Here is a 26550-nt window from a genome sequence, read left to right as displayed (position 1 = left end):
CTACACCTGAAACTAATATTACACTGTATGTTAACTAACTGGAATTTAAATAAAAACAAGATAAATAAAATAAAATAAAATAAAATAAAATAAAATAAAATCTATTCTTTCCAACACCTGCCCTCAACTTATTAAAGTGAGGTACCTTGGACTACCACTCACACCAGATTTTTTTGTTTTTGTTTTTGAGAGAGAGGGAAAAAAAGTGTGCCCATGAGTGGCAAAGAGAGGGAGAGGAATGATCCTAATCAGGCTCCATTGTCCAGCATAGAGCCCAATGCCAGGCTCAATCCCACAACCATGAGATTGTGACCTGAGCCAAAATCAAGAGTCAGATACTCAACTGACTGAGCTACCCAGATGCCCTCACACACACCACATCTTGAGTCTTTAACTTCCTCAGTGGTTTCTCATGTTTTGATGTCGATTTCCAGACCTATATTTCTCCCTCTTCCTGATGTGGCTTTGAGAAGATGGAGCTAGCAACCTCTTTCGTTCACCACCTTATAAAAAAATGCATCCTATGGCATGGGAGATTCACTCACATGTCCAAAAATATTTATAGAATGCTTATTATTTTCCAGATGCATTTCCGTAAGCTGAGGATAACAGAAGTGAACAAAACAGACAAAATTCCCTCTCCTCAGGGGCTTACATGAGGGGGATAGACAGAAAATAAACAAACAAGTAAAATCTAGCATATATCAGATGGTGATAAATGATGTGGAAGATAGGTAAAGGAATACAACTTAAAATAGGCCAGTCAAGGAAGACATTATCAAACAGATGATAATGAGTAGAGAAGAATGAGAAGGTGATGGAGTGAGCCACACATATCTGAGGGCAGTTTTCCAAGCAGGAAGAATCACAAGGGCAAAACTCTGGGCAGGAAATTAATTAGTAACTTAAAGAACAGCAAAGAGGCATTGTGCCTAAGCAAAAAAACCCAATGGAAAAGAGGCAAAAGAAGAGGGCAGAAAGGTATTATCATGTAGGGTCACTGCACAGACTTTGCATTTTACTCTCAGTAAGATGAGAAGCCATTAGAGGTTTATTTGGAGGTTTTTTTTAATGTTTGTTTTTGAGAGAGAGACAGAGCGTGAGCAGGGGAGGGGCAGAGAGAGAGGGAGACACAGAATCTGAAGTAGGCCCCAGGCTCTGAGCTATCAGTGCAGAGCCTGACGCGGGTCTCGAACTCAGGAACTGGGAGATGATGGCCTGAGCTGAAGTCAGAAGCCTAACTGACCGAACAACCCAGGTGCCCCGCCATTAGAAGTTTTAAGTGGAAAAGTGGTGTAATGTACTTAGATGTAAAGGATGACTTCAATTACTATGTTGAAAATAGAGCTAGGGATGGGGCAAGGGTACTTGTAAGGAAACCAGTTAGGAAGATATTGCAATATCCATGTGTGGTATTATTGTGTCTTGTACTAAGGGTATGGAGAAAGAGTCGAATTCTGGATATACTCTCAAGTACAACCAGCAGGCTCTGCTCATTGGTTGAATGTAGGGGTGATGTGGGAGAGAGAAGCCCTAGATGACTCTAAGTCTTCTGGTCTGAGCAACAAGAAAGATGGGCAGGACAGAGGGAGACACGAGTTGGGGCAGGACAGAGTTCCGTTTGGAAGTGCTATGCTATGTTTTAATTGCACCTGCATTATCAACATGAAGATGTCAGGGAGAATCTGACATATGAGCCTGGAGCTGAAGGCAGAAATCCAGGGTGGAGATATAAATATGTGTTGTCAACTTCTAGATGGCATTAATGAGCTAAGTCTACATGAGATCACCTGGAGAGTGAGTTTAGATTCAGAAATTGCTGCTCTGAGACATTCCAACATTGAGTGGTTAAAGAGTTGCAGAAAATGAAATGAAGACCAAGAAGATGCAGCCAAGAATATTGGAGGAAAATGTAAATGCCAAATGGGAAAATGTTTCAAGGAGAAAGGAGTGATCAATTGCGTCAACCGCGCTGAGAGAAACCAGGTAAGCTAAGGACTGAGAATTGACCACTGGATTTTGCAGTATGGAAGTTGTCCATAACCTTGACTAGAGGTTTCCACTGTATTGTTTGCCTAACTTGTTTTTTCAAAGAAGTAGAAATGCTCTAAAATCTCCAATTTACTATTTTACTTGTGATACTCTGTCCTTGTGTTTCCCCTCCTTTTGTTCTTTATATGTATCAGTGAAATGTCATTTGACTCATAGATTTTCCTAACAGTTTTATTTTCATGAAAGTTTCCTCTTAATAATAAAAACATATTTTCCCATGTAATGCTTTTATACTGAATTCTATTTTATCTTAGTGTGATCTCTGAGTTGCNGTTGCTACACATGGCCAGATTTCATTCTTTCTCATTGCCATGTAGTATTCCATTGTATAGATAAACCCTCTGAGTCACCTTTTAGAATTACACCAATATCAGACAAGTTCCCCAGATGTTTAACAACAGAAATGAAAGAAAAATGTCAGGTACAAAACGACTGAGTTAGAACTGAAAGCTCATTTTATTGCTGCGGGTCAACTGTTTTCTCCTGGAGCAGAGGCCAAAGCATGAATGTAATTTTTAGATTTCTATTCAAAGTTAATATGATAAATAGCCTTCCTACCAGTGGGCTGATCTTTATGCACCACTAGCTGATCTTGCCCCTCTGCTTTCCCCTCAGTACTCCCCATACTCTGTAACTCGTGAGTTATCTTCCTAAAAGCTAACCATGATGACTCCCCTCTGCCCAGATCTTGCTTTGGCTCCCTTTTGAAAGGTATTGTCCAAACCCTTTGGAATAAAACTCGTGAGAATCTGCTCAGTCCTTCATAGTTTTTATATCTGGCTTCATCTTCTATATCTATACCCTTCTCACCCACTCTGCACTCCCCTCAAACCATTCATCACGTTTTGTCATAGGTTATGTTCTCCTCTTTAATGAATTGGACTTCTCCTTTACTTGAACTGATAAATGCCCACTTATCTTCTAAGGCTCTTCTTAAATGTCTGTCTCTTTCAGTGTGAACCTTTCTTCCAGTCAGAATTGGCCTCATTTACCCATTGACTCACTCCATAATTTGTTGCCACCTCTATAGTGACCATAATCTTGTTGCATTGCTAATAGTTGTATTCTTCTCTACTGGAGGACAGTGACTGCACCCAGAATAGGACCTGGTACCTGGTGAGTGCTCAATAAATACTTGTGAAATAAGGAAAAAACAACTGCTAAAAATATTAATTATATTCAAGAAAACAACTACAATAAACACTTGTATTTTTAAAATGTCTGTGAATATAGAATTAAACAAGATTGAGGAAAAAAAAGTAGTTGTTAAATTTTGAGTAGCATTGGGGCGCCTGGGTGGCTCAGTCAGTTAAGCGTCCGACTTTGACTAAGGTCATGATCTCATTGTTTGTAAGGTTGAGCCCCACATCAGGCTCTCTGGAGCCTGCTTCAGAATCTATGTCTCCCTCTCTCTCTCTCTCTGCCCCTCTCCCATGTGTACTCTGTTTCTCTCTCTCTCTCAAAAATAAATTTTAAAAAACATTAAAAATTTAAAATAAAATAAATAAATTTTGAGTAGCATCATTCTGGATGGATCCCATAAAAACATAAGAATTTATTTTCTCACTTCCAGTGTATCTGTTAGAATACTTAATTGCTCATTTAATGAACAATGTTCCCTGGCAGCATCCCAGTGCTTAACTTGAGCATTTTTTTAGTGGACCAAGTAATTTAGACTTTATTTTTTTTACTGTTCATTTATTTATTTATTTTGACAGAGACAGAGAGGGAGAGAGGGGGAAGGAGGGGCAGAGAGAGGGGGAAAATGGGGAGCACTGATGGCACAGAGCCCGACGTGAGGCTTAAATCCATGAACCCAGGAAATTGTGACCTGAGCCAAGATCAAGAGTCAGATGCTTAACTGACTGAGCCTCTCAGGTGCCCCATTAATCTAGCCTTCAGTGTTGTAAATCCATCCTTGATTACTTTAATCTTCTACAACAACCAAGACTCACTTTTTTATCAGAATCTGCCTCAGACAATGGTATCCATAATTGTTTTTTAAAATCATCTATGAACTTTCATAAATAAGCAGGCTACACAAAGAAAACATTTGAAGATACTTTATTTATATGACAGAGAAATATCATACTAAAGTCTTAATCATTTCACTAATTCACAAAAAGCACTATCTCAGTTAGAATTAGAGAAAAAGATGCACACCAAACCAGGAAGACTTATTTTGTCTCCTTCTTCCCCCTGTAGTAAGAACAAAAATAAGTACTAATGAAGTGAATGGTGCAGAAGATGACTGGTTCTATTATTTTGCATCAGGGAAATACTAAATAGACAAGAAGTTCTTCTGACAGCATTCTCTGAACCTTAGAAATAGCCTAAGAGAATTTTGAGTTTGTTGAATCACTGATTCAACATTGTGGACACAATTTTGTTTCAGTGTTTCTGAAATAAACTTTGTATTGAATTGCATTTTTTTTTACAAAAGGCATTTTAATGGTAAGTCATAGGATGTATTTCACTATGGATTAACATTTAGGGAGAACAATCATTATATTTATCCTTCTCTCAATTTTTTTGTTACCTGCAGTAATTTAAACTCCCAAAGCAGCACGAGTTTTTGAAATCAGTTTTGGACCCTGAAATTAAAAGCAAATAAGAATCATCAGATGAAGAGATGGATGACTGTGCCAGTTATACAGTTAACTCTCCATTATCTAGGGGTGAACTCATGTGGGGCTCACACTCACAAACCCTGAGATCATAACCTGAGCCAAGATTGAGTCAGACACTTACTTGCTTTTTAAAATTCAAGTACATCTCTGATGCTAGCAACCTGGGACAATGGAAGTCAGATACTACACTCCACTCATACCAATAGTAGAGATAGCTTGTTCTTCCTACACCAGTCTCCAAATTGTTACTGAGCCTCTCGCCACAGCCCTCACCTTCCTCCTCCACAAATCAGTCACAGAAATTGGAAGGTTTACAGAGAAAGTATAGCCTCTATGTGTTAATGTTCTCTACATCTAAATGAATGTCTTCCCATATCAAGGGACGTTTATCTTTTTGTATCAAAATTGGCTTACATCAACACTATTTTATCAGTTTTGTTTTATCTGGTTTGGTTATCTGTGTTCCACCCTCCCTACTAAAAGCATAGACACATATTGATAAGTGTACATTGGCAAAAAGGCTAAATTCTAGAATATCTTTCAAAATTGTGATGATGCTGTATTCAAATATATTTAGTAACATAAACTAAAGGCTTATAAAATGTAGCCAACTACAAATCTGTTTAAAATTGTTAAAATAATAAGATTAAGATAATTCCTAATTGCTAGTCTGTTGATATACAAAGGCATGCTCCTAAATGAGTTCAAAAATATTTTTTAGAAATATTCCTCCAATATCTTGTTTGCACAATAAACTCGCTTTTAAGTCCTTTTACTCCATTTAGCTGAAGTGATCTGTTCTAGGCCAGAAATTCTCTAAATTATCATCAATTAATTATATATTCACTTTATAGTTTCCTCTACGAAGAAAAAAATCAAACTTACTAATTTTCTTAACACACTCTAAAATTATGTTTCTTCCTAATATTAGTGAGAAAACTGCAACTATTTCTAAATACCATAAAATCCTTCAATCTATTTCTAAATAGGTTTAAATCTCTCTGGCATTATTTTAAAGTTTTAGATGAGTGGAACATTCTTTCCATTATTCATTATAGGAAGCTCCATCCCAAGTATTTTGAGCGTGAAAATGAGCTGCACATACTTCTTCTGCAAAGCAGGCTTCTTGCTCTTGGCCTTGGCAGCACTTTTCCAGTAGACCAGAGAAATCTGCAATGACGGCCTCAAGTTGTTCTTCTGTTATTTGTGGCTTTTGCTTCACAAGGTTAATGAGAAATCTACAATTTAAGCAAAATGAAAGAGAAATCTGTTATGTAAAGGTATTTTTCTAAAACCTTCCTAGTAGAGAGTCCTGAGACTCCTAGCAACCCTCCCCCCCAAACCCTCACTCCATCAACCCATCATCAGACTTACAACATGTACTCTGTCTAATGCCTTCATCAGTAATACTGAGGCTGGAAATGGGTAGATATTCCACTGGTCTGGATATGTGCAGGTAATTGATGAAACACGATTTTATAGTGCCACCATACTGATATGTAGTAAGATACAGTCTTTTACCTACTTGCCTAGAATATCCTTTCCAGTTCTCCAGTCTAATGTATATCCTATCAATAGTCAAAGACCCAGAGTTCTGAGCTCCCGCCATTAATAATTATCACACCCTTACCTGAGTGTTGGTCCCAACAATCACCTGCACTACCCATTTAGCAGCACTTTCATGTTGGAATCAATGTTGACCAGGGACTAGGGAGGACTTGCCAGAGGAGGCAGCATTCTTACTGTATCTTGAAGCATGGCACAGATTGTGACCGCAAGAAAGGGAAGAATGGGTTTCCCAAAATGAAGGAAGACCATTTACAAAGTACGCAAGTAGGGGCACTTGGGTGGTTTGGTTGACTAAGCAAACCACTCTTCATTCTGGCTCACGTCATGGTCTCATGGCTCCATTGGTGAGATCGAGGCCTGTGTCAGGCTGTGTGCTATTCGGATTCTCTCTCCCCTTCTCTCTGCCTCTCCCCCGCTGGTTCTCTCTCTGTCTCTCTCTCTCTCTCTCTCTCTGCCCCAAAATGAAGAAATAAATCCATAAATATACAAATTTTTTTTTTAAAAAGCAAGTGAGTACTAAAATGCATGAGAATTTGGAGAACATAAGTTCCACGGGCGTATATTACCATCACCATTACAGAATGCCTCCCACAATGAATTGAAATGTGCATTCCATCTCAACACCCATACTTCATGGTTGACTCAAATATTATGGTTAATCTCTTCACGAAGTAAACAGTGTGAAAAAAAGATTCAGTGGTGTTTTCCCAGTATTTTGGAATGGAAGTACCTAAACTTCCTGCAAGGACATATCCTAATTCCCCAAAGTAAATTGCCATTTTCCTCAGTTCCAACATGTGTCACAACAATAGTTTCAGTGGAGACTGTTTTTACAAACAAAACATTATCTGTCCTAGTGAATTTTTCCAGGCCTATGTTCCCATGAGGCTGTGAAGACACTGAGACAGAACTATTTTAAAAGCCACTATAAGTGCTTTGGGGTCATAATGTTCTCCTAATGAACCCAAGATTGTTGGGCATGTAAGGTAGAAATCTCAACTCCTATTTGGTGTCGTTGGTCTTTTCCATGTTAGCAAAGAACCATTTCTTACTGCTGCTTCATTGTTTGCAGTGCTACACCCTGAGCTCGGCACAGATCCTTATGGAAGATGAATTTGTCAGCAGAGAATGGCGGAGGGACATATGTTTCATCCACCACTAAGCTGCTGAAACACGGCCTCCTGTTGGCGTATGAAGAAGTGCAGCACAGGCCAACACCAGGGTTTACTGGAGTCTCTTCATGTCTGATGCATAATTGTCCGATAATAAGATCAGCCTGGTTAGGAGAACAGGAAAGAAGAAAGCAAGGAGATTCAGCATGAGCTGTTCTGTTGATTCAGGCTTCCAGAAAATGCTTGCAGTTTTTAAGGCAGTAATTTATCAGTAATATTACCAAAAAATCTGCTGTCTAGGGTCCTATGTTGCCACATTGTGGATTCTTTCTTAACCCATTTTTGGGGATAAACGTCACCATTTAGTGGCAGATATTTCATAGGTAAAGTCGAAGATAGTCCCTTTGGCTATTTGAAATACACTTCCAGTTACATACATACTTCCAAAGGCAAAAAATTATCTGCCCTACCTAGGAAATCAATACAGGGCTTACATTTTTCATGTATATCTATCTAGTTGAGCTTTCCATTTTACTTTTGGGATCCATAGAATCACTTCCTGAAGGTACAAATTGCACAAGGATAGTCCTTTCATACATACATACCTGCACTCATCATACATGCATACAGGTATACATACATATATATATGTATATAATCCTAATTTTAAGAAATAAGGCCAGCATGTGTAGGTGTGCATGTGTGTGTGTCTTTAAAGGTTTTCCTTATGTAGAGTCCTCCTACCTTCCACACTTTAAGATATTTCTTAAATACCTAGTAATAACTTGTAATAATGGCCAATATGTCTTGTGTGCATAGTGCTAAATGAGTTACAAGAATTACTTCATTTAAGACAGTCATTCTGTGTGGGTGGTACAATTCTTGTTCCCAAATGTCAGATGAGAAAGCTCAAGCCAAGTGCTATAACTAGCTTTTCAGTGGGGAACGTGGCTGAGGATGTAGGCAGGAGGCCTCCAAAACCTATACTCCCAATCTGTTACTACATCCCGTGTCCCTGCAGTCTCTCAGCATGTGGGATTCAATCAATGATACAGGTGATGCTTAATCACAAGAATTCTCCTTTCACTCTTAACTTTTGTGGAAAATTCCAAGACATGAAGACTAGCTAGCAAATAAATCCTCGGTATCAGAAAGAGGAAAAGGGAAATGATCAGTGTACAATTTGGTTCACAGGTTGTGATTTTAAGGGAAAAAATGATGAAAAAATCAGCCTGTAACCTTTATTATGACACTAGTAACATTAGAAAGTAAAGATGATTGGCATAACTAACTAGAAAGTCATTTTCTTAGTCAGAAGGACTTACCCTGTTCCATACTCTTTACCTTGTTAAAGGGGTGAGGAGTATGTCACTAATATGCTAAGAAGATTGTACCACAAAAGGCAAAATTATAAGTATACTAAAAATAAAGTAACTTATAGGAGCAGCTGGGTGACTCAGTCAATTGAGCATCTGACTCTGGCACAGGTCATAATCTCATAGTTCGTGAGTTTGAGTCCCGAGTCGGGCTCTGTGCTGACAGCTCAGAGCCTGGAGCCTGCTTCCAATTCTGTGTCTCCCTCTCTCTCTGTCCCTCCCCTGCTCATGCTCTGTCTCTCTCTCTCTCAAAAATAAACAAATATTGAAAAAATTTTCAATAAATAAAATGACTTATTTTCATCTATCAAAAGTGAAGCTTTTTATTTTTTAACTCAATTTGCATTTTTTTCATTGTGTCCATTAGACCAAACTCAATGTTTATGGGTGCACAGTGGAGTAACTAAGATATATATGTGAACTAGAGGCAGTGGGATAAGAGCACAGCAGCAGTAAAGCCATGTGCAACCAGAAAGGAAATTCTGAAGAAGATATGGCGCTGGTTGTTGGAGCCTGGGCTCTGGGAAGAAGTGTATATGCATTCAAATATCAGCCCCGCCATTTACAACTTGGGACACATTGGTCCCACTGTAATTTCTTTGATCCTCATTTTGACATGAAATGAAAATGGTAATGGGACATTTCAAAAGGAAGTACTATAATAATTAAATGAGATTATATATGTATATATATACATATATACATGTATATGTATATATGTATTTTTGCATATGTATATATGTATATATATGTATATATGTGTATATATATAGTTGTATAGTTATATAGTTTTATGTGCAGTGTAGGTCTTCAGCATAATCCTGATGAATTGCTGTTATTATTAGGGTGAAGTGATGGTCTCCATCTTGGTTTAGGAAAGGTGAGTGGTGAGAGGTAGGGACCTCAAGTGCAGGTGACTTTGAAGTCCAGTAGGATCACTCCTTGATTTCCTTTGTCTTCTTTTTTTTTGACATTAAAGAATTTCGTGAACAAAAGGAGGAAATCATTGAATTGAATGACATGTTGAATTATTCTATCGTTCCCATACATAAAGCTTGCTTAGACATCGTTGAATAAACTGCCTGCACTCCCCCCAGCCATTCTAGAAGGACCAGAAGCCTGGCCACATGCCTAACTGTTCAGAGCTGAGTTCATGCCCTCTCCAACTGTAACTAATCAAACAAGCCTAGTAAAGCCATCTCCACGTTGGTTTCTACCATATCCCCTAAATGGGAATTCTGAGACAATTTCAGGTCAAATGGGCAGAAACACAATGGGACTAAGCAAAACACTCACCACTCCCTCGCCGCAGGCCAATTGTTTGTCCTCACTGAGTTGGCAACAAGTGGCTGCAGCAGTTGCCATTTTCCTGGTGAAGGCCATCAGCTCCGGTGGGCTCAGCTGAGGGGCTTTCTTTGTGTAAGCAACAAGAAACCTGAAAGAAGCATTTTTTTCACCAAATCCTGCCAACCCATTCATGAGTTTTTAACTCTCACTCCTTCTCAAACACCCTCTTGGTATCAGAAGTCATGAAGTCAGCTCATCTGTATTATCCACATGGTATTTGGACCACCACCTCTCAAGATGCATTTGCTCTAACAACCACTCCCTTTGCTTCGATTATATCAACATATCACAGAGGGAAAACAAACTCTGGATGGTAGCCTGACACCTATTCCCAACCTCAAAAGCTTTACTGATACTAACTTTGATGTTTCAACTATGACAGACTGTTGTGGTACCCAGAGCCAGCACCAAAGCCAGACTTTCACAAGCCATTCTTCCTGCTCTCTAAAAGAGGAGAAGGGGGATGACTACCTTCTCCCAAGGGAAATTGGGTGATCAGATTACACTGATTTCCAATCTGAAATAGGGGTTGATACTAGAGTAGCACTGGGTGACTAATTTAGGCTTATATTCCCCTCACCACTGCATACTTTGAAATCACTAAAAATACTGTTTAAAAGAACATACACGTTGGGGTGCCTGGGTGGCTCAGTCAGTTAAGTGTCTGACTTCTGCTCAGATCATGATCTTGTGGTTCATGATTTCGACTCCCCACATCGGGCTCTGTGCTGACAGCTGCTTCGGAACCTGCTTCGGATTCTGTGATTCCCTCACTCTCTGCTCCTCCCCCACTCACACTCTGTCTTTCTCTCCAAAATAAACATTAAATTTTTTTTTTAAAACATACGCGTTTTGTAAGTAATATTCTCCTAGTTTCTGGAAGAGGCCACAGCTTCGCTTTGCCAATGCTTGGCTTTCCTGGATATATTTCTCTAATTCTTCTTCCTGAAAATACAGCATTATTATATACATTTTCCTCTCTTCTTGGACACATAATTTGTATGTAAAAATTGACCGATAATATAGTATTCTGACACTAATATTAGAAAAACCAATTTTAGGGGCGCCTGGGTGGCTTAGTCGGTTAAGCGTCCGACTTTCGCTTAGGTCATGATCTCGCGGTTCGTCGGTTCGAGCCCCGCGTCGGGCTCTGTGCTGACTGCCAGCTCAGAGCCTGGAGCCTGTTTCAGTCTGTGACTCCCTCTCTCTCTGACCCTCCCTTGCTCACGCTGTCTCTCTCTCTCTCTCCTAGAAATAAATAAAACATTAAAAAATTAAAAAAAAAAGAAAAACCAATTTTAGAGGGTTTTTGTAATACTAAAGATAATGAAAGTGTGAATTGTGAAAATTAAAACAAATGGACTGAGGTGCCTGGGTGGCTCAGTTGGTTAGGTGTCCGACTTTAGCTCAGATCATGATCTCATGGTTCACGAGTTTGAGCCCCACATCAGGCTCTGTGCTGACACTCAGAGCCTGGAGCCTGCTTTAAGGTCTGTGTCTCCCTCTCTCTCTGTCACTCCCCTGCTCACACTCTGTCTCTCTCTCTCTCTCTTAAAAATAAGTAAACATTAAAAAATAAGTAAACATTAATAAATAAATGGGCTTTGGGGAGATAAACTTTAAAACTCTGTGAATCACCAAGTTATGTGATGACAGAATTCAATGTTTGGATAAAAGATTACAGTTCTTTCTGTACAAAGTCTTGTTTTTCGGGAACTATTAAAAAATGAGTATTATTTTTATTCTGTGTGTCAAAGAACTTTTTGTTGCCATTTTTATTCCTAAAGTAGGCCACTAGTTGTTGACTACTAGTTAATAACTACTTAATATCTAGGTGACTCTTTAATAGATATAACTAGCTAACTGCTAGTAGATAACTAGATGCTTTCATAGAAACAGCACTTTTAATGGATAATATCTATGCAGTTTTTCAGACTCTTCCTAAAAAGTAAGCACAATTTACCCCTTTATCCTGGCATTCAAGAGGGTTTTCAGACTGGGAACACTTCTCCAATAATTCCTGGTATCCTTTAGCCACTCTTAGAATTACTGAGACAGCAAGTTTAGTATGTCTTCTGGAATATTCATATGTAAATCTGAAACGTGTGAAAAATATCATCTTATTGGAATTAAGAGACAATTTATTCCCATGTTATATGGCATGCAAATGTTAAAATGCAAATACAGAAACCTGAAAATCAAATATGACTTGAACTATATGCACAGTAAAACTACTAATACAAATTATAATCCATCCGATTGTTTTAGTGCTATTTTGTTTTCTTTTGCACTCTCCACGTGGGTTTTTTAATTATGAGCTTTACAGTCATTTATTCAACAAATATTTTTCCAATGCCTGCTCTATGCAAGCACTTCTTTCAGCAGTAAGGGTTCAATAAGGTAGGAAATAAAATGCCTGACCTGTCAAAAGCATACTTTTTAGGGAGACAAGAATGAATAAACAAAAACGAGGTCATCAATTCAGGTGGTGATAAATCAGTGAATAGAAACAAAGGAAAATAGAATAGAGTTGGGGGGAAGGAAGTGACTCTTAATTTAGAGAATTGGCCAAGAAATGTCTCATTGGGCGGTTCTTTTGGAACAGAAAGCTGGCTGAAGGAAGCTACACAAATATCTGGAGGAAGATCATTCTCAACTGAGAAAATTTCTACTGCAAAGAACCTTTCTAATCAAAGAAGTACTTCTATTAACTAAACAATTATTGTTGGGTGTGTGGGTGGGTAAGTTTAAAGATAATTCTTGAATTTACTAATTGTATTTCCAAGTCATAGAAATAAGTAATATTTAGTTCGGCCACCAATAAATTGTTGGTGTGGGTTTCTTCAATCTGGACTTCGTTCTTGTGTGGATAAATTTTACTTTGCAGTGCAAATGATGTGTGAATGTCCAATCTGAATGCAAGTATAGAATGATATCCTTAGGGAATATTAAAGAGGGAATTGGACCATTATTTTCATTATTACATTAGAAATAGGCTCTTAAATTTATTAAGACCCTTGGAGATCATTAAGCATAATATCCTAAGAGCTACACAAATCCCTCCTCGAAAAGTGTCCATAGATACATACTGTACAATAAAGGAAAATGTATTAACTTGACTGCTTGCTTCCTTTAAAGGCAAATAGAACAAGAACATGTCCTCTGAATTATATAACAATTAATTACTTATACTGCAAGTATCTCTACACATTTTTATTTTCTTACCAAAATAAAACATATATTAAATAAATAGCAATAAAGTGTTTTAATAAAAGCCCTTCTATCTACTATTATCTATTGGGTTATACTCTGAGGAAGAGTTTTGAAAACATGCACAGTGAGAAAGCACATTCATAACCATGAATCCTTCTTATCATAAAATATCCATATCTTATTTTGAAGCTCCGTGGTAATCTTCATATGAGGAATCCACACAAAGATGACAATGCTCTGATCCCAGAGGAATTGATACCAAAAAAATAGAGCTTCAGTTAATAACAGCAATAGTGAAAGTCACATCAGTATAAGATAGATCTCATTTCCTTATTCTCTACTTACTGCATAAATATATTTTGGTTCAGAACATTCTAGCATCACCTGCACAAACTGAGCTCAAAAGCCGTAGCCATCACTCCCCATTTCAGCAACACAAAGCTGTCAGCTACGTACTAATCTTTAGTCATGTTAACATACGTTTACAGAGTGTGTTACCTTGCCATGAAAAGATCTTTTTCCCTTGAAGAAAATTGGTTGAAATCTCTCTCTCCTAAAAATCTATTTAGATTTGGAGATAGGCCTTCAGGTTTGTCATCATTTTCTGCATGAATTACGCATTGACCAAGTTCAAGTATGGGCAATTTGCAGCATTCTGCTATTTTGCTTGACAGAATATCTTGCTGAGAGCATATGTAGGACATAATTTTTTCCTGTAATAGGAAAAATGAAGTATTAGTTGTAAAGGTTTATTCTTTAATGCAGGAACTCAGGGCCAGTTCTAGGAAGGAGGGAAGGAAGGAAGGGAGGGAGGGAAGGAGGGAGGGAGGAAAGAAGGAAGGAAGGAAGGAAGGAAGGAAGGAAGGAAGGAAGGAAGGAAGGAAGGAAGGAAGGAAGGGAGAGAAGGAGGGGAAAAAAGAAAGGAAACAGAAAAAAGACATTTTACGTTGTCTCTCATTTTAGTACTTTCTCCCTACTTTGCCTTTCCTTATGTCTTTCTACCTACCCCTTTTGTTTAATGTTTCTTTTGATAGTTGTCAGCTAAAATCTATTTTATTGTATTAGGAAGATTTTAAAAACAAGAGAGAAATATACTCTTCAAACCAAATGACATGCATATAGGTATTTATCTTTCTACTACTATTGAAATGGGTTACTGGACAATGTTTGCTGTTGATGTCCTAATCATCGAAAGCAAACTTTCTGCGCCTGTCAACAGTCCAATCTGCAGTGACCCACTATGACCTCCAGAGGGCAGGCTATAGATAATGAAACGGTACCACATCTAAGTGGCCAGAATGAAGCAGAACTTCAATATCCCTGTCACAGAACTAAAAATTCTATGCATTCTCAGTAAGGACAATTAGAACCCACATTCAGCAATTAAAACCAATTGCCATACCATATTGAAATTAATGTTTCCACTTTAAAGGAAAAGGGGGGTAATGAGCTCCAAAAATGGGAAAATAATTTAAGTGCCTATAGAAATCAGTATAATTGTCAATTAAAACCAAGACAACTAACTTCAAAGAAAAACAAAGTCATTTTTCTAATATTCAAGTAAAAACTTCTAAAAGGAAAAATAAATGAAATAGGAAATCTGTCTTTGGGAAGCTTCCCCAACTCATCACACCAGGATCTCTGCCTTTGCTCAGAGATTGCCACCCTCAGGCCTCTCTTGCAGCGTCAGATTCTGACTGACTTCCAGGACTCTTTCAGCCAACTGCCATGGGACTGGCTTATATGAGCATTTTATCCTCACATCCAACCTTTTGGAAATCATGTTCAAGCCTGGGTTTTCAAGCCTTTTGAATATCTAAGAGCAATGATTTGGAGTCTTCTTGGAGAAGATAAGTGTATCACCAGGAACCAGAGAAGAAGTAATTTGGAGATAAATAGGCCTCTTGTGCAGTATCCAGGAAGTCTAAGTTTGGCCCCAAACAGACGAATGTCATGCTGCTAAAATGGCAACTAAGTATGGCACATTCAAGGCTTCTGTGTTGGCTTTTAATTCTCCTAGAGCTCTTTATCCACACCTCTCTCTGTAACTTTGTACCTTGTGGAACAGTTTCTGGTGTTGTTTTTGTTGTTTGTTGTGTCATCTTGTTGTATTCATATAATAGATATAAAAGAGTCCCTTCCATGGGCCAGGCATCGTGCAGTGGCCTGTGGAGATAACGGTAAACAGAAGACAGTCCCTACTGCCTCACCTCTCCCATTAGACTATAAATTCCCTGAGTGAAACTTCTGCCTTAAACAAGTGTCCTCCACAGCATCTAGCACACAGAAAGTATTCCATATGTATTTGTCAAATGAAATAATAAGTGGATAGGAAAACAAATCTGTTAAAAGTAAAGAGCCTGCCCCCCATGATTCTATGTGGAATTTATGTTCACTTTCTTTCTTTTTTTTTTTTTTACAAATAGTTTATTGTCAAGTTGGTTTCCATATAACACCCAGTGTTCATCCCAACAAGTGCCCTCCTCCATGCCCATCATCCCCCCTCCCCCTCCCACACACACACATCAGTCCTTAGTTTGTTCTCAGTGTTCAAGAGTCTCTCATGGTTTGCCTCTCTCCCTCTCCCTCACTATTTCTCCCCTTCTTCTCTCCCATGGCCCTCCATTAAGTTCCTCCTAATCCTCCTATACGTGCTAACATATGGTATTTGTCTTTCTCTGCCTGACTTATTTCGCTCAGTATAACACCCTCAAGGTCCATCCATGTTGCTACACATGGCCAGATTTCATTGTTTCTCATTGCCATGTAGTATTCCATCGTATAGATAAACCACATCTTCTTGATCCATTCGTCTGTTGATGGACACTTAGGCTCTTTCCATGTTTTGGTTATTGTTGAGAGTGCTGCTATGAACATTGGGGTACATGTGCTCCTATGCCTCAGCATATCCCTTGGGTAAATTCCTAGCAGTGCTATTGCTGGGTCTTAGGGGAGTTCTATTGTTAACTTTTTGAGGAACTTCCATTTTCAAAAGAAAGAATGGGCACTTGTGTCATGAGAGGAGTCTTAAATGAAAGGCAGAGTCAACAAAAGATGGTTTCACTTTTACTACCAAGAACTCTATGACTTGACTTAGCCAGGTAGCTACCTTCCCCTGTGACCAACTCAGGCAGCCTTCTCCCAGAATGAGAGCCAAAGAAAGAAAAGGAAGCAGTCTTATCTCTTGTTTAGGAAGCAAGACTCTTTACCCCATCCTGCAGACACTCCAGCACGTTCCCTCTGCAACATTCCTCATGTATGTGGGCCACATCCAGGACCAGTTTCTGAATTTCGGTAAAATTCGCTTTGGAAAACTTTTGACTCAATTTGGTAACAGTTCTAAAGCAAGCGAAAGGAGTTAGAAATCAATCCTGATTATCTACCAAAATTAAATAATACATAGAGAATATTAATATATTTGCATTTCTGGAAAGAAAGAATTGAAATTCTCTTGCTGTTTAAAAAAGAAAAGGAGGGGGTGGCGCCTGTGTGGTTGAGTGTCCAACTCTTGATTTAGGCTCAGGTCATGATCTTACAGTTCATGAGATCGAGCCCCATGTCATGTGCTCTTTGCAAAGGGCCTGCTTGGGATTCCATGTCTCCCTCTCTCTCTGTCCCTCCCCTGCTTGCACTCTTTCTCTCTCAGAATAAATAAACATTAAAAAATGAAAAAGAAAAGGGAAAGCATTATAAGTCTTGTTAATTCCAACCAATCTTTCGCAATGGCTCTGTAAATTGACCTGTCCCCACAAATACTTTGGACATGATTTATCTGTCTTTACAACCTTTCCTGTGAATTGGAATGAAAGCTATCTTTTTGCTGCTCATCCATGGTGCTCAGTGTTTGTAATCACCATAGTGAGTGGGTGGGAAAGAGTTAAAAGGACAATTAAGAAATGGAAAATTCCATGGGAATAGTAATCACTTTTTTACTTGGGAGGAGAACAGTACTCTGAGAAAACAGGAAGGGGCATATATGTACAAATCAATGAAATGAGACAAGAAAGTAGAACAGACTAAACATTCAGACATGTCAGCCTACCAAGACATGAAGTATGGCCCAGAAGGGAAATAAGAAGTAAAAATGCTTGTTCCTTCTACACATTTCCTTATGTGTTAAGAGATGTCTAGATGAAACCACGACTCCCTAGAGCAACCAGTGTTACTGCTGCTTCTGATAAGGATATATTTTCTTTATAAATTTGTCACATTTAAGTTTAATCACTTATGGGTAGCAAATAATAAATGCAACCATTACAAAAATAATCTATATTTTATTAGTAAGAAAAATTCAAGCAATTCATGAATCAATCTAAGTTTCTAATAGCTGGAGTTGTAAGGTAGTTAAAGCAAATCTGACCTATTCTAAGAAAACATTTTTGGGGCACCTGGGTGGCTCAGTCGGTTAAGCCTCTGACTTGAGCTCGGGTCATGATCTCTCGGTTTGTGGGTTCGAGCCCCGCGTCGGGCTCTGTGCTGACAGCTAGCTCAGAGCCTGGAGCCTGCTTTGGATTCTGTGTCTCCCTCTCTCTCTGACCCTCCCCTGCTCGCTCGCTCTCTCTCTCAGAAATAAATAAAACATTTAAAAAATTTTATAGAAAAGAAAAGAAAACATTTCAGAACTAATTCCATGACTAAAAACCTGAACCTAGGTCTCCACTGTGTACAGTATTTTTAAATGTATCATGTAACAAGCACATAGATAAATGAACCTTGAATGTATGTATTTAATGCTCGTCAATTAGCATCTCAGATATTTTCCTACACTAGAAATGCTTCACTGTAAAGGTTGAAGAGCACTTTAAACCAGTTATGTAGTTTAAAATTTTCTAGTAGTCATATTAAAAGGTAAAAAGGAAAAAGTTAAATTCACTTTAATAATATGTTTTTAACCCAATATATCAAAAATAATACCATTTCAACATAGGATTTCATTCATATGTGGAATCTAAAAAAGAAAACAAATGAATCAACAAACAGAAAAGTAGAATCAGACCTATAAAACGGGGAACAAACCGATGGTTGCCAGAGGAAAGGGGGGTGGAGGTTGAGCAAAATGGGTGAAGGGGAGAGGGAAATACAGGTTTCCAGTTATGGAATGAATAAGGCACAACAGAGAGAGTGTAGTCAATGACACTGTAACAGCATTGTGTGGTGACAGGTGGTAACTACATCTCTATAGGTGAGCACAGCACAACGTATAGCGAAGTTGAATCACTCAGTTGTGCACCTGAAACTGGTGTGACATTGTATGTCAACTATATGCAAATTTAAAAATTCCTTTAAAAAATTATTTCAATATGCAGTTAACATAAAAACCTATTAAGAAGATATTACACATTCTCTTTTTCATACGAAGTCTGTAAACTCTGTTGTATATTTTACACTTGAAGCACACTTCCTCATTCACATCAGCCAAATTTCAAACAATCAGGGGCTGCATGTGACTGGTAGCAGCCATGCCCCGTAGTGCAGACTTAACCCTTCGTAATTCTGATTCGTACATCTGATGTTAAAGTCTCAACTGTCAGTATACAGACAATTCTAGATCACTGGCCTAATAGACAAATAAGAATAAGGAAAATATGTCATGATCAGAACCTAGAAAAACTGGGCTCTGAGGACTTGCAGTGGGGTCCTGAGTAAATCGCTTTAATCTCTCTGGGTGAAAGTAAAGTGAAGAGGTTGAACTGTATTCCTCAGTATCCTAACAGCAAGGACAGACTATGAGACAAAGGGAAATTAAGTGCACTTTACAAAGTATTTAGCAGCAGGTTATGGGTTAACCTCCTTCCAATCCCAGGATTTCAGGATTCTAATCCCATCAGCTCTCATCAAAGGAAACTTCAGTCTCAACAACAGTGACAATAAGAAAAATGAGTTCAAACTGCAAAATGGTGGTTTTGCACACCTCACTCTCTCCCCTAGATATAAAGCATAAACTTACATGGCTCGGAAGGTTCGGGGTCCAAAATTTCTCATTACTGCACATATATGTTGATTTAACAAACTGCTTTCCCTTAATTCTTTTGTAATCAGTGCTGTCTAGATACACAAAAAACAAGTTGTCAAGAAAGGATGTATTTTCCTTTGCAGGTGCTCATAATTAAAAAATCAACAGCTTCAGGTAAAGCATGAGACCATAAGAAACATTACAAAAATTATACACATGATACATTTTTACAGAACTTCATTTATTCACTCTTTCCATTAGATTGGTTTATATACATCTATGCCAGACAGGTTTATTAAAAACTCCTTAAAACAAGAACATTATTAACTTTCATACTTGGGATACTGAGTGCACAACTGTACTTTTAAGCTAATTGAAACCTGATGATTTCTTCAACGTCTGCTCTGTCACAAAAATAAATAAATAAGTAAATAAGATCGCATCACAGCCTGATGTTCTGGGAATAATCACAGCTCTTAGGAAATTTTTGTTGTATGACTTTTGTTGTGGGGAGTGATTAATTGTGAATTTTATTCTCATTCTCCAGATCGAAGAAAGCTGCTCACGTCTCTAAAGGTACATTTCTTTTCATTAGATGGTAATGATGTTTACACCTCAAATTTGTTCTAAGCATCCAGAGAAATAATGAAAGTAAAGCAGTTTTCTTTCTCTTTCCTGTCTCTTTCTGTGCCTCCTCTTCTCCCCCTCCTCCTTCTATTCTTCTACCTCCTATTCCTCTCTCTTTCATTTATGTTATGACCCGTATCTCTGTTTTCCATTATCCTACCTCCAGACTCATATCCTTAATCATATAATACTTGTTGGCCAAAGGAATGAATACAAAACAGCAAATCCAGCTGTTTCATCCCAAAGAATATCAGACTGCTAACATATGCTCTTTTCTGAAAATGGTACTCTGCATACAAACCATATTTCCATTTTTAATTTTGTTTGTTTGTAATGAGCCACAGCCAGATTAAAGGATGCGTTCAGATATCTATACAAATATAATACCTTTGTTTGGAAGCATTCATCTGCATTCTCAGCTTTGCAGCAAGGTGGAATTATTTTGCCATAGTGGGTAGCCAAAGAAAGAATTGTGGGTGCATACAGAAAGGGGTGCCTTCTTGCTATCTCATAGATGTACCTATGAAATGAAAAGGCACTGTAAGATTTACAAAGATATAAAGCTAGAACTATCACTAGAACTGGACTCCAGAATCATCCACCTTGACAGTCTCCATGGCAGAGATGGTCTAAGGGCAGGCTATTTCTCCGGTTTAGACATGCAAGACAGCAGCAAGCAAGGCAAAAGTGATTGAGGGTTAGGATTCCCTAACAGAGACCCTGAGTTCAAATCCCTGCTTCAGAGTGTACTAGCACTGTGCCCTCAGCCAATTATCTCAACCTTCTAAACTTCAATTTCCTAGTCTGCCAAATGTGAAGAAGAAGGAAGTGAAAAAGGACAGGAGACTTCAAAGACATGTAGTGAGCATTAATCTGATCACAATGTGCCAAGCACACATGTTCCTACAACATCCTAGGTGTTAAATAGCTGCTAGCCATGTTTATGTATCTTAAACGTCCCTGAATCTCTAATTTTTTAAAAAATTTCTAGGCAGTTCAGTGAACACAAAAGTATTTGGCTCCAGAAGGGATCACTTTGTGTGGCACTAAAATATTCCTGGGCAAGCTAAAATGGAGAGATTAGAAGGAAAAAAATAAAACAAGGTGTATCTCAGGAGACTAAAGGAACAGAGGGTGGGTCTGGTGTGTAGTCTGTACTGCATCTACGTAGCAGGTTATGGACACAAAGTTGCACTTCAAATGATCCATCTGATTTCCTAGTGTAGGACCTCAGCAAGGGAAAAAATTTTTTGCCACTTCTCCGCCTTTTAGAGTACCTTTGTAAATGAAGAAATACTAGATTTCACTTGGTACTACTTTCCTAGGGTTGTAATCCACCTTTAAATTGGATCCTTACCTGTTCAGGAACATGTCCCTGTTTTCTTCATATGCTTTACAACTAGTGACAGGTTCTGGAACTTGGAAGGGTGGGATGGATGATGGAGTAGCCTTTTTGTGGGCCAGTAAACAGTTATGCCTTTCCTCTTCACTTTGGTTACAACAATCTGAGAGTCCATACTTGTCAGAAATTTCCTTCTCATGGCAAATTTCATCCAGAAAGGCAAATAGCTACAGGAAAGATTGGTTTTTGATGAAAGACAACTCACCATACTTTGAAATTCTGTGAAACACATGAGAAGTTTTCTAATACCCAAAATCAGAATTACAGATTAAAAAACGATTCCCAATACAAATTCCAATATACTGTGTTTAGTTTCAGCCAGATGAGAGCTTTCTCTCATGCCCTTTGCAAAATGGAATATTAGTGTCCAACCTTGAGAAATGCGCATGACTAATTGTCAAAATTACTTTATCTTAAAAGGGAAAAGACCATGCAATATTTTATTTTCCCCCACCCCCAGAAAAAAACTACTTGAACTGTTTTATTTTTCCCTCTTATTTTATCAGCAGTTTGGCTCCATGATATCTATGAGCTTTTCAAAAAATATATAAACCATTTTTTTTTTGGTTTTAATTTTACCAACACCAGATTATGACCCCAATCGTCCTAAGAATGCCTCTGAGAAATATATTATGTGTCATTCATCTCAGGAAATTTTATTTAGCTTCCATAACTGCTAATATTTAGAGAATCCTAGAACTTTTATGCAAGGCTTTCAATTGTCAATCCACATAAAAGTCATGCCTTTAAATTTACAATGATAAATCACCAATCTGTAACATTACTGTGAACCTCTCATTGGATGTAAAGTTGCAACATGGAATGTATTTTGCTTAATGTTTACATGTACTTAGATCAGCAGGACAAGCCAAAAACAGAGATGGAAAACAGAGAGCTTTATGAAAGCATCAATTTCAGAGTTGCAAAGTATTTTATATCTTTAAAAGGGCATATATAAAATATTCCAAATATATTGACTTTTAGCCATTCATCAATCCCACCATGAAAGAAGATTCTTTGGGCATTTTGTCCCATAATTGGGTAGCTCTAATCATTACAAAGTTTCTAGGGATTTTTTCTGTTGAAATAAAATAAGCAATAATAACTATTATTTATTGATCTTCTTCATTAATGTATATTTTTAAAACTATTCATTGTTTGTTTAACTGAAATTCAATTATAAATGAGTTTCATATTTTGTTATTGTTTGCTAAATCTGGCAACCTTCAGTATGGGCCTCACTTTTCACTACAGTGTAGAGCATATATCATGTAATGAAACCACTAACGGTGTTACTTTTATTTAAAAAAATTTTTTTAATGTTTTTATTTATTTCTGAGAGAGAGAGACAGTGTGGCAACGGAGGGTCAGAGAGAGAGAGGGAGACACAGAATCTGAAGAAGTCCAGGCTCTGAGCTGTCAGCACAGAGCCTGACGCAGGGCTCAAACCTACAAACAGTGAAATCATGACCTGAGCTGAAGTGGGACGCTTAACCAACTGAGCCACCCAGTCACCCCTAAAGGTGTTAATTTTAAAGCCTGATGGTCTAGTTTAAATCCTTGTTCTGGACTCCCTCAAAAAAGTTACTTAAACTTTCTGTGCCTCAGCTTCCTCAACAGAAGGAATAGCACTTACTTGATAGGATTATTGTTAAGTATTGTTAAGCATTGTTAAGTATTTAATAAATTAATATTTGTAAGCCCTGCAAGGGGCTCTTGGCTCACTTGGACATCCATCTGATTCATCAGTGCTATCCTCTATGTCAGAAAATATTTTTATTATCAATGAGTATGTAACACTCTCTAGAATAGTGCCTGTCACATTGTGTGATTAATAAAAGTAACTTCTTTTGCTATTACTATATCAGTCTTTATGACAACCCTGGAATGAAAGCTATTATTATTCCTTGTTTTATAGATAAAGAAACTAAATCTCAAAGAAGTTAAGTACCATGCTCATGGTCACCCAGATACTCGATTTTCAGAACCTTAGCTCTTAGTCACCATGCTTATATTGTCTCTTTACAACAGGCATCCACTGCTTTCTCTTCAGCGATTCAGAATTAATCCAATTCTTCTTTCATACAACAGGTCTCCAAATATTTAAATATGTTTCTCATGGCATCCCTATATTTGCTTTTTTGCCTGCTACACTTTGGTCAAATACTACAGTGGGATATTATTATTATTATTATCATTCACTCACCTGATTTTCTAAACACCCTACAGGCTGCTCACTCCCAGTGGATTTCTCAATTACAGTCAGTATATCTTTCACCATTTTGCTTACTTCTTTGTAAGTGGCTTCTTGAACAAACTGAGCAAAAAATATGGTAGCTCTGGAACAAAAATACATATAAATGCTTAAGGAATAGACATGTCAAGCTGCTTTTTCTCAAGTTGTAGTTTTCATTTGTTTTTGTTTTCTATTCTGTGACTTGTTCAGGAGATGACTTTTGCTAAAAAGTTTATGTGAAGTTGGATTCTAGTCATCCAGAAAGAGCTGTCAATGTTCTTGCTCCTTGCCCCCAAAGTATACATATATCTATTAAAGAACTCAAAGTGGATTTTGCTTAAGAGTGGCCCCTGCTTTAGTGGTCACTCATCCACTGCAGTGTACCTACAGATGAAGGGATCTATCTTTGCTTAAATTTAAGCAAAGAATTGGTCATTAGACATCTGCCTGTATCTACTCCCAGCCTGATCAAGATCTGATCCAAGATGGTGTTCATGGCTTGACCCAAAGAATTGTCTTAACAGGATTCAGGGTACAAGCAGTAGCAATAACACACTGTTTTAAATTCCTTATTAGAGACTTCAGGAGTGTAGAATAGGCAGCACTCAAAAGAAAAACATATTCTTTACAAATAACAGAAAGTAGAATATTTTACCTCCTATTATTCACTACTAGGATTTACATAGTATTCAGTAGAAAATATTGTAATATCATCCTATTGATATTGATGTGAAAAATTCCTGCATTTATATATTGTGGTTACCACTGATCAGATACTAATCTTCTAGTTTCTAAAATCTAATGTGGTTTTTCCCATGGAATTTCAAGGACTATAGAGATTAATTTAATCTAAGGCATGGGCCAACAGTTCAACCTCTTCAATATCAATTTGATATCCAATATAAATAATTTCAATTTGCTTTTGTACTTTTCAAAACTCATAAGGCTATCCAGCCTCATTTAATTTCCTAACTAAACTAGCCTCTGCTTTGCATATTTGAAATGCATTTATATGAACAAAACTTACAGGTCAACTAAATTCATTTCTGCAGAACATTGGGAAGAGTCCAATATAGAAGCTGGAAAGCAAAAGAAACTCCATGAGAAATGATGTTTTCAACTGCAACCAGGAAAGTGATTGTTGTTACACCTATATGTTTATGTTTAACTTAGAACTGCACAATTGAAAAGACATTAGGGAGCATCCATCCAAACATTTTAATTTTTTACTTGTGAAAGCTAAGAAACTAAGGAATAGCTAAGATAACAAGAATATAGTAGAGCTAGCACTAAAATTCAATTGTTTGGTTTCCCCCAGTACTGTGATGTTATAATTGACTTAGAAATCAAAGGATTAAAAATACATTTCTGGGACGCTTGAGAGGCTCAGTCGGTTAAGCGTCTGACTTCGGCTCAGGTCATGATCTCACCATTCTTGGGTTCAAGCCCCGCGTAGGACTCTATGCTGACAGCTCAGAGTCTGGAGCCTGCTTCAGGTTCTGTGTCTCTCTCTCTCTGCCCCTCCCCCACTCACACTCTTTCTCTCTCTCTCAAAAATGAATAAATATTAAAAAATTTAAAAGTACATTGCAGTCCTCCTTTTGAACATGATTACACCACAGTTTGCTTGACTATATCCCAGTCACACTGTTTCTTTAGTCAAATAATGATCCACTTTTTCTGAAGTAAAGGTAAAGATGTTACTTATTTTACCAGTCTAAAGGGGGTTTTACATGTGAAGGAACCAGGATTATAGCCTCATATATAGAGACAGATAGATAGAAATATAATGTAAATATATTTCAAAGTTAGCATGTATGCCAGTTAAACAAATAATGTACAAAACATTAATTCAATGTGGAATGTATAAGTCATTCATAGATAATCTTAAGCACAGCCATGATTTTATAAGCCTCTTGTAAAGCTACAAGTTTATCATTCATTTAAAGATATTCACCATTAAATATTTTTTCCGTGTGGAACAGAAAGTGTAAATAAATCAGTACAAATGAATAAAGTCAAATTTAAGAATTTTGATGTAGAGAAAAGACAAAAAAGAAAATACAAAATATCTTACCTATTCCATATGCATTTCTGTGCATTGTTCTGGGTTCAGAAACATTTAGTAGGAAAGTTAAAAAAATTGATATGACCCACTTCATGGTTGCTAGTTATTTTGTTATTGGCAATGATGGGGGGGAGAATATTGAAAATCATGCTGTAATTCTTTTATACCTTTCTCAAGCAATGCCTGTTAATTAGTAATCTTCTGTTAGTATATCAGTATATCTGTTACTTTATTTCCTTAGGTTGCGCATGGGACAACTTGTCGATAATTAACAGCACAGGGATTATTTACATTTTATGTTCAAGGACACAGACCTCTTTTGGGAAGAAAAAAGAGGGGAAAACGTGCAAATTTGTCCCATGTTGCAAATGTAACAAATATTCTTTTCAATCTACAGAGTATTCAAAGAAATATTTTTTCCTAAATTGCACAAATTAGGAAAAGTTAATGGAGCCAATAAGATAAAGACTCTAGACTGTGTATGAAATTCAACTAAATGCATCAATTCCTCTAAAAAATATTAATTGATGCCTATCATATGCCAGGCACCGGACACAGTATTTGACCAAGTCAAACTTCATTGAAGAATACATTTATTGCTTGATTATTATACAGATTAGCTCAAAAATCCTTTTCTCCTGATTTCATGCCAATAAGGTCCACTTTAAGTATTTAGTATACTGCATATGGCTTAACAGAAAACTTAGAGCACAAACTCTGATGAACCAAGCCCTATAATAATTTTGTTACAAAATAATTTTGCATGTGTGTCAAACTGAAGTGGATCAGTTCCACTGTTCATCCAGCTACTCAAAATGATTATGTTAATACTAACTAAGGAGTACTTACAAATGCCACCTGATTCTAGGAGTGGTTCACCTCGTTAAATCAGTAGAGGGACTTATAAAATTTCCATTGCCTTGACTGCACCCCACACCAATTAAATCAGAATCTTTGGAGGTGGA

At 37.5% G+C, this 26550-nt stretch overlaps 1 protein-coding gene across 1 annotated transcript; it reads right to left on the bottom strand.

Annotated features, from left to right (window-relative positions):
* Window positions 1–4178: 4178 nt before the first annotated feature.
* On the bottom strand, window positions 4179–25679 carry AFP (alpha fetoprotein). Its single transcript, XM_077751203.1, has 15 exons — window positions 25595–25679; window positions 24545–24596; window positions 23488–23620; window positions 21237–21448; window positions 20267–20399; window positions 19247–19344; window positions 16509–16638; window positions 13798–14012; window positions 12050–12182; window positions 10934–11031; window positions 10036–10174; window positions 7304–7527; window positions 5788–5920; window positions 4592–4646; window positions 4179–4251 (listed from the first exon to the last, which is right to left on the bottom strand). The coding sequence occupies exons 1-14, from the start codon at window positions 25677–25679 to the stop codon at window positions 4602–4604; spliced, it is 1830 nt and encodes a 609-aa protein (XP_077607329.1). The 3' UTR covers window positions 4179–4251; window positions 4592–4601.
* Between the last annotated feature and the right edge of the window lie 871 nt (window positions 25680–26550).

This window comes from Crocuta crocuta, unplaced genomic scaffold (assembly GCF_008692635.1).
Source record: "Crocuta crocuta isolate KB4526 unplaced genomic scaffold, BGI_CrCroc_1.0 scaffold1, whole genome shotgun sequence".
Taxonomy (NCBI): Eukaryota; Metazoa; Chordata; class Mammalia; order Carnivora; family Hyaenidae; genus Crocuta; species Crocuta crocuta.
Note: the sequence above shows the minus strand (reverse complement) of the source record. Positions and strands in the feature narration are given on the sequence as shown.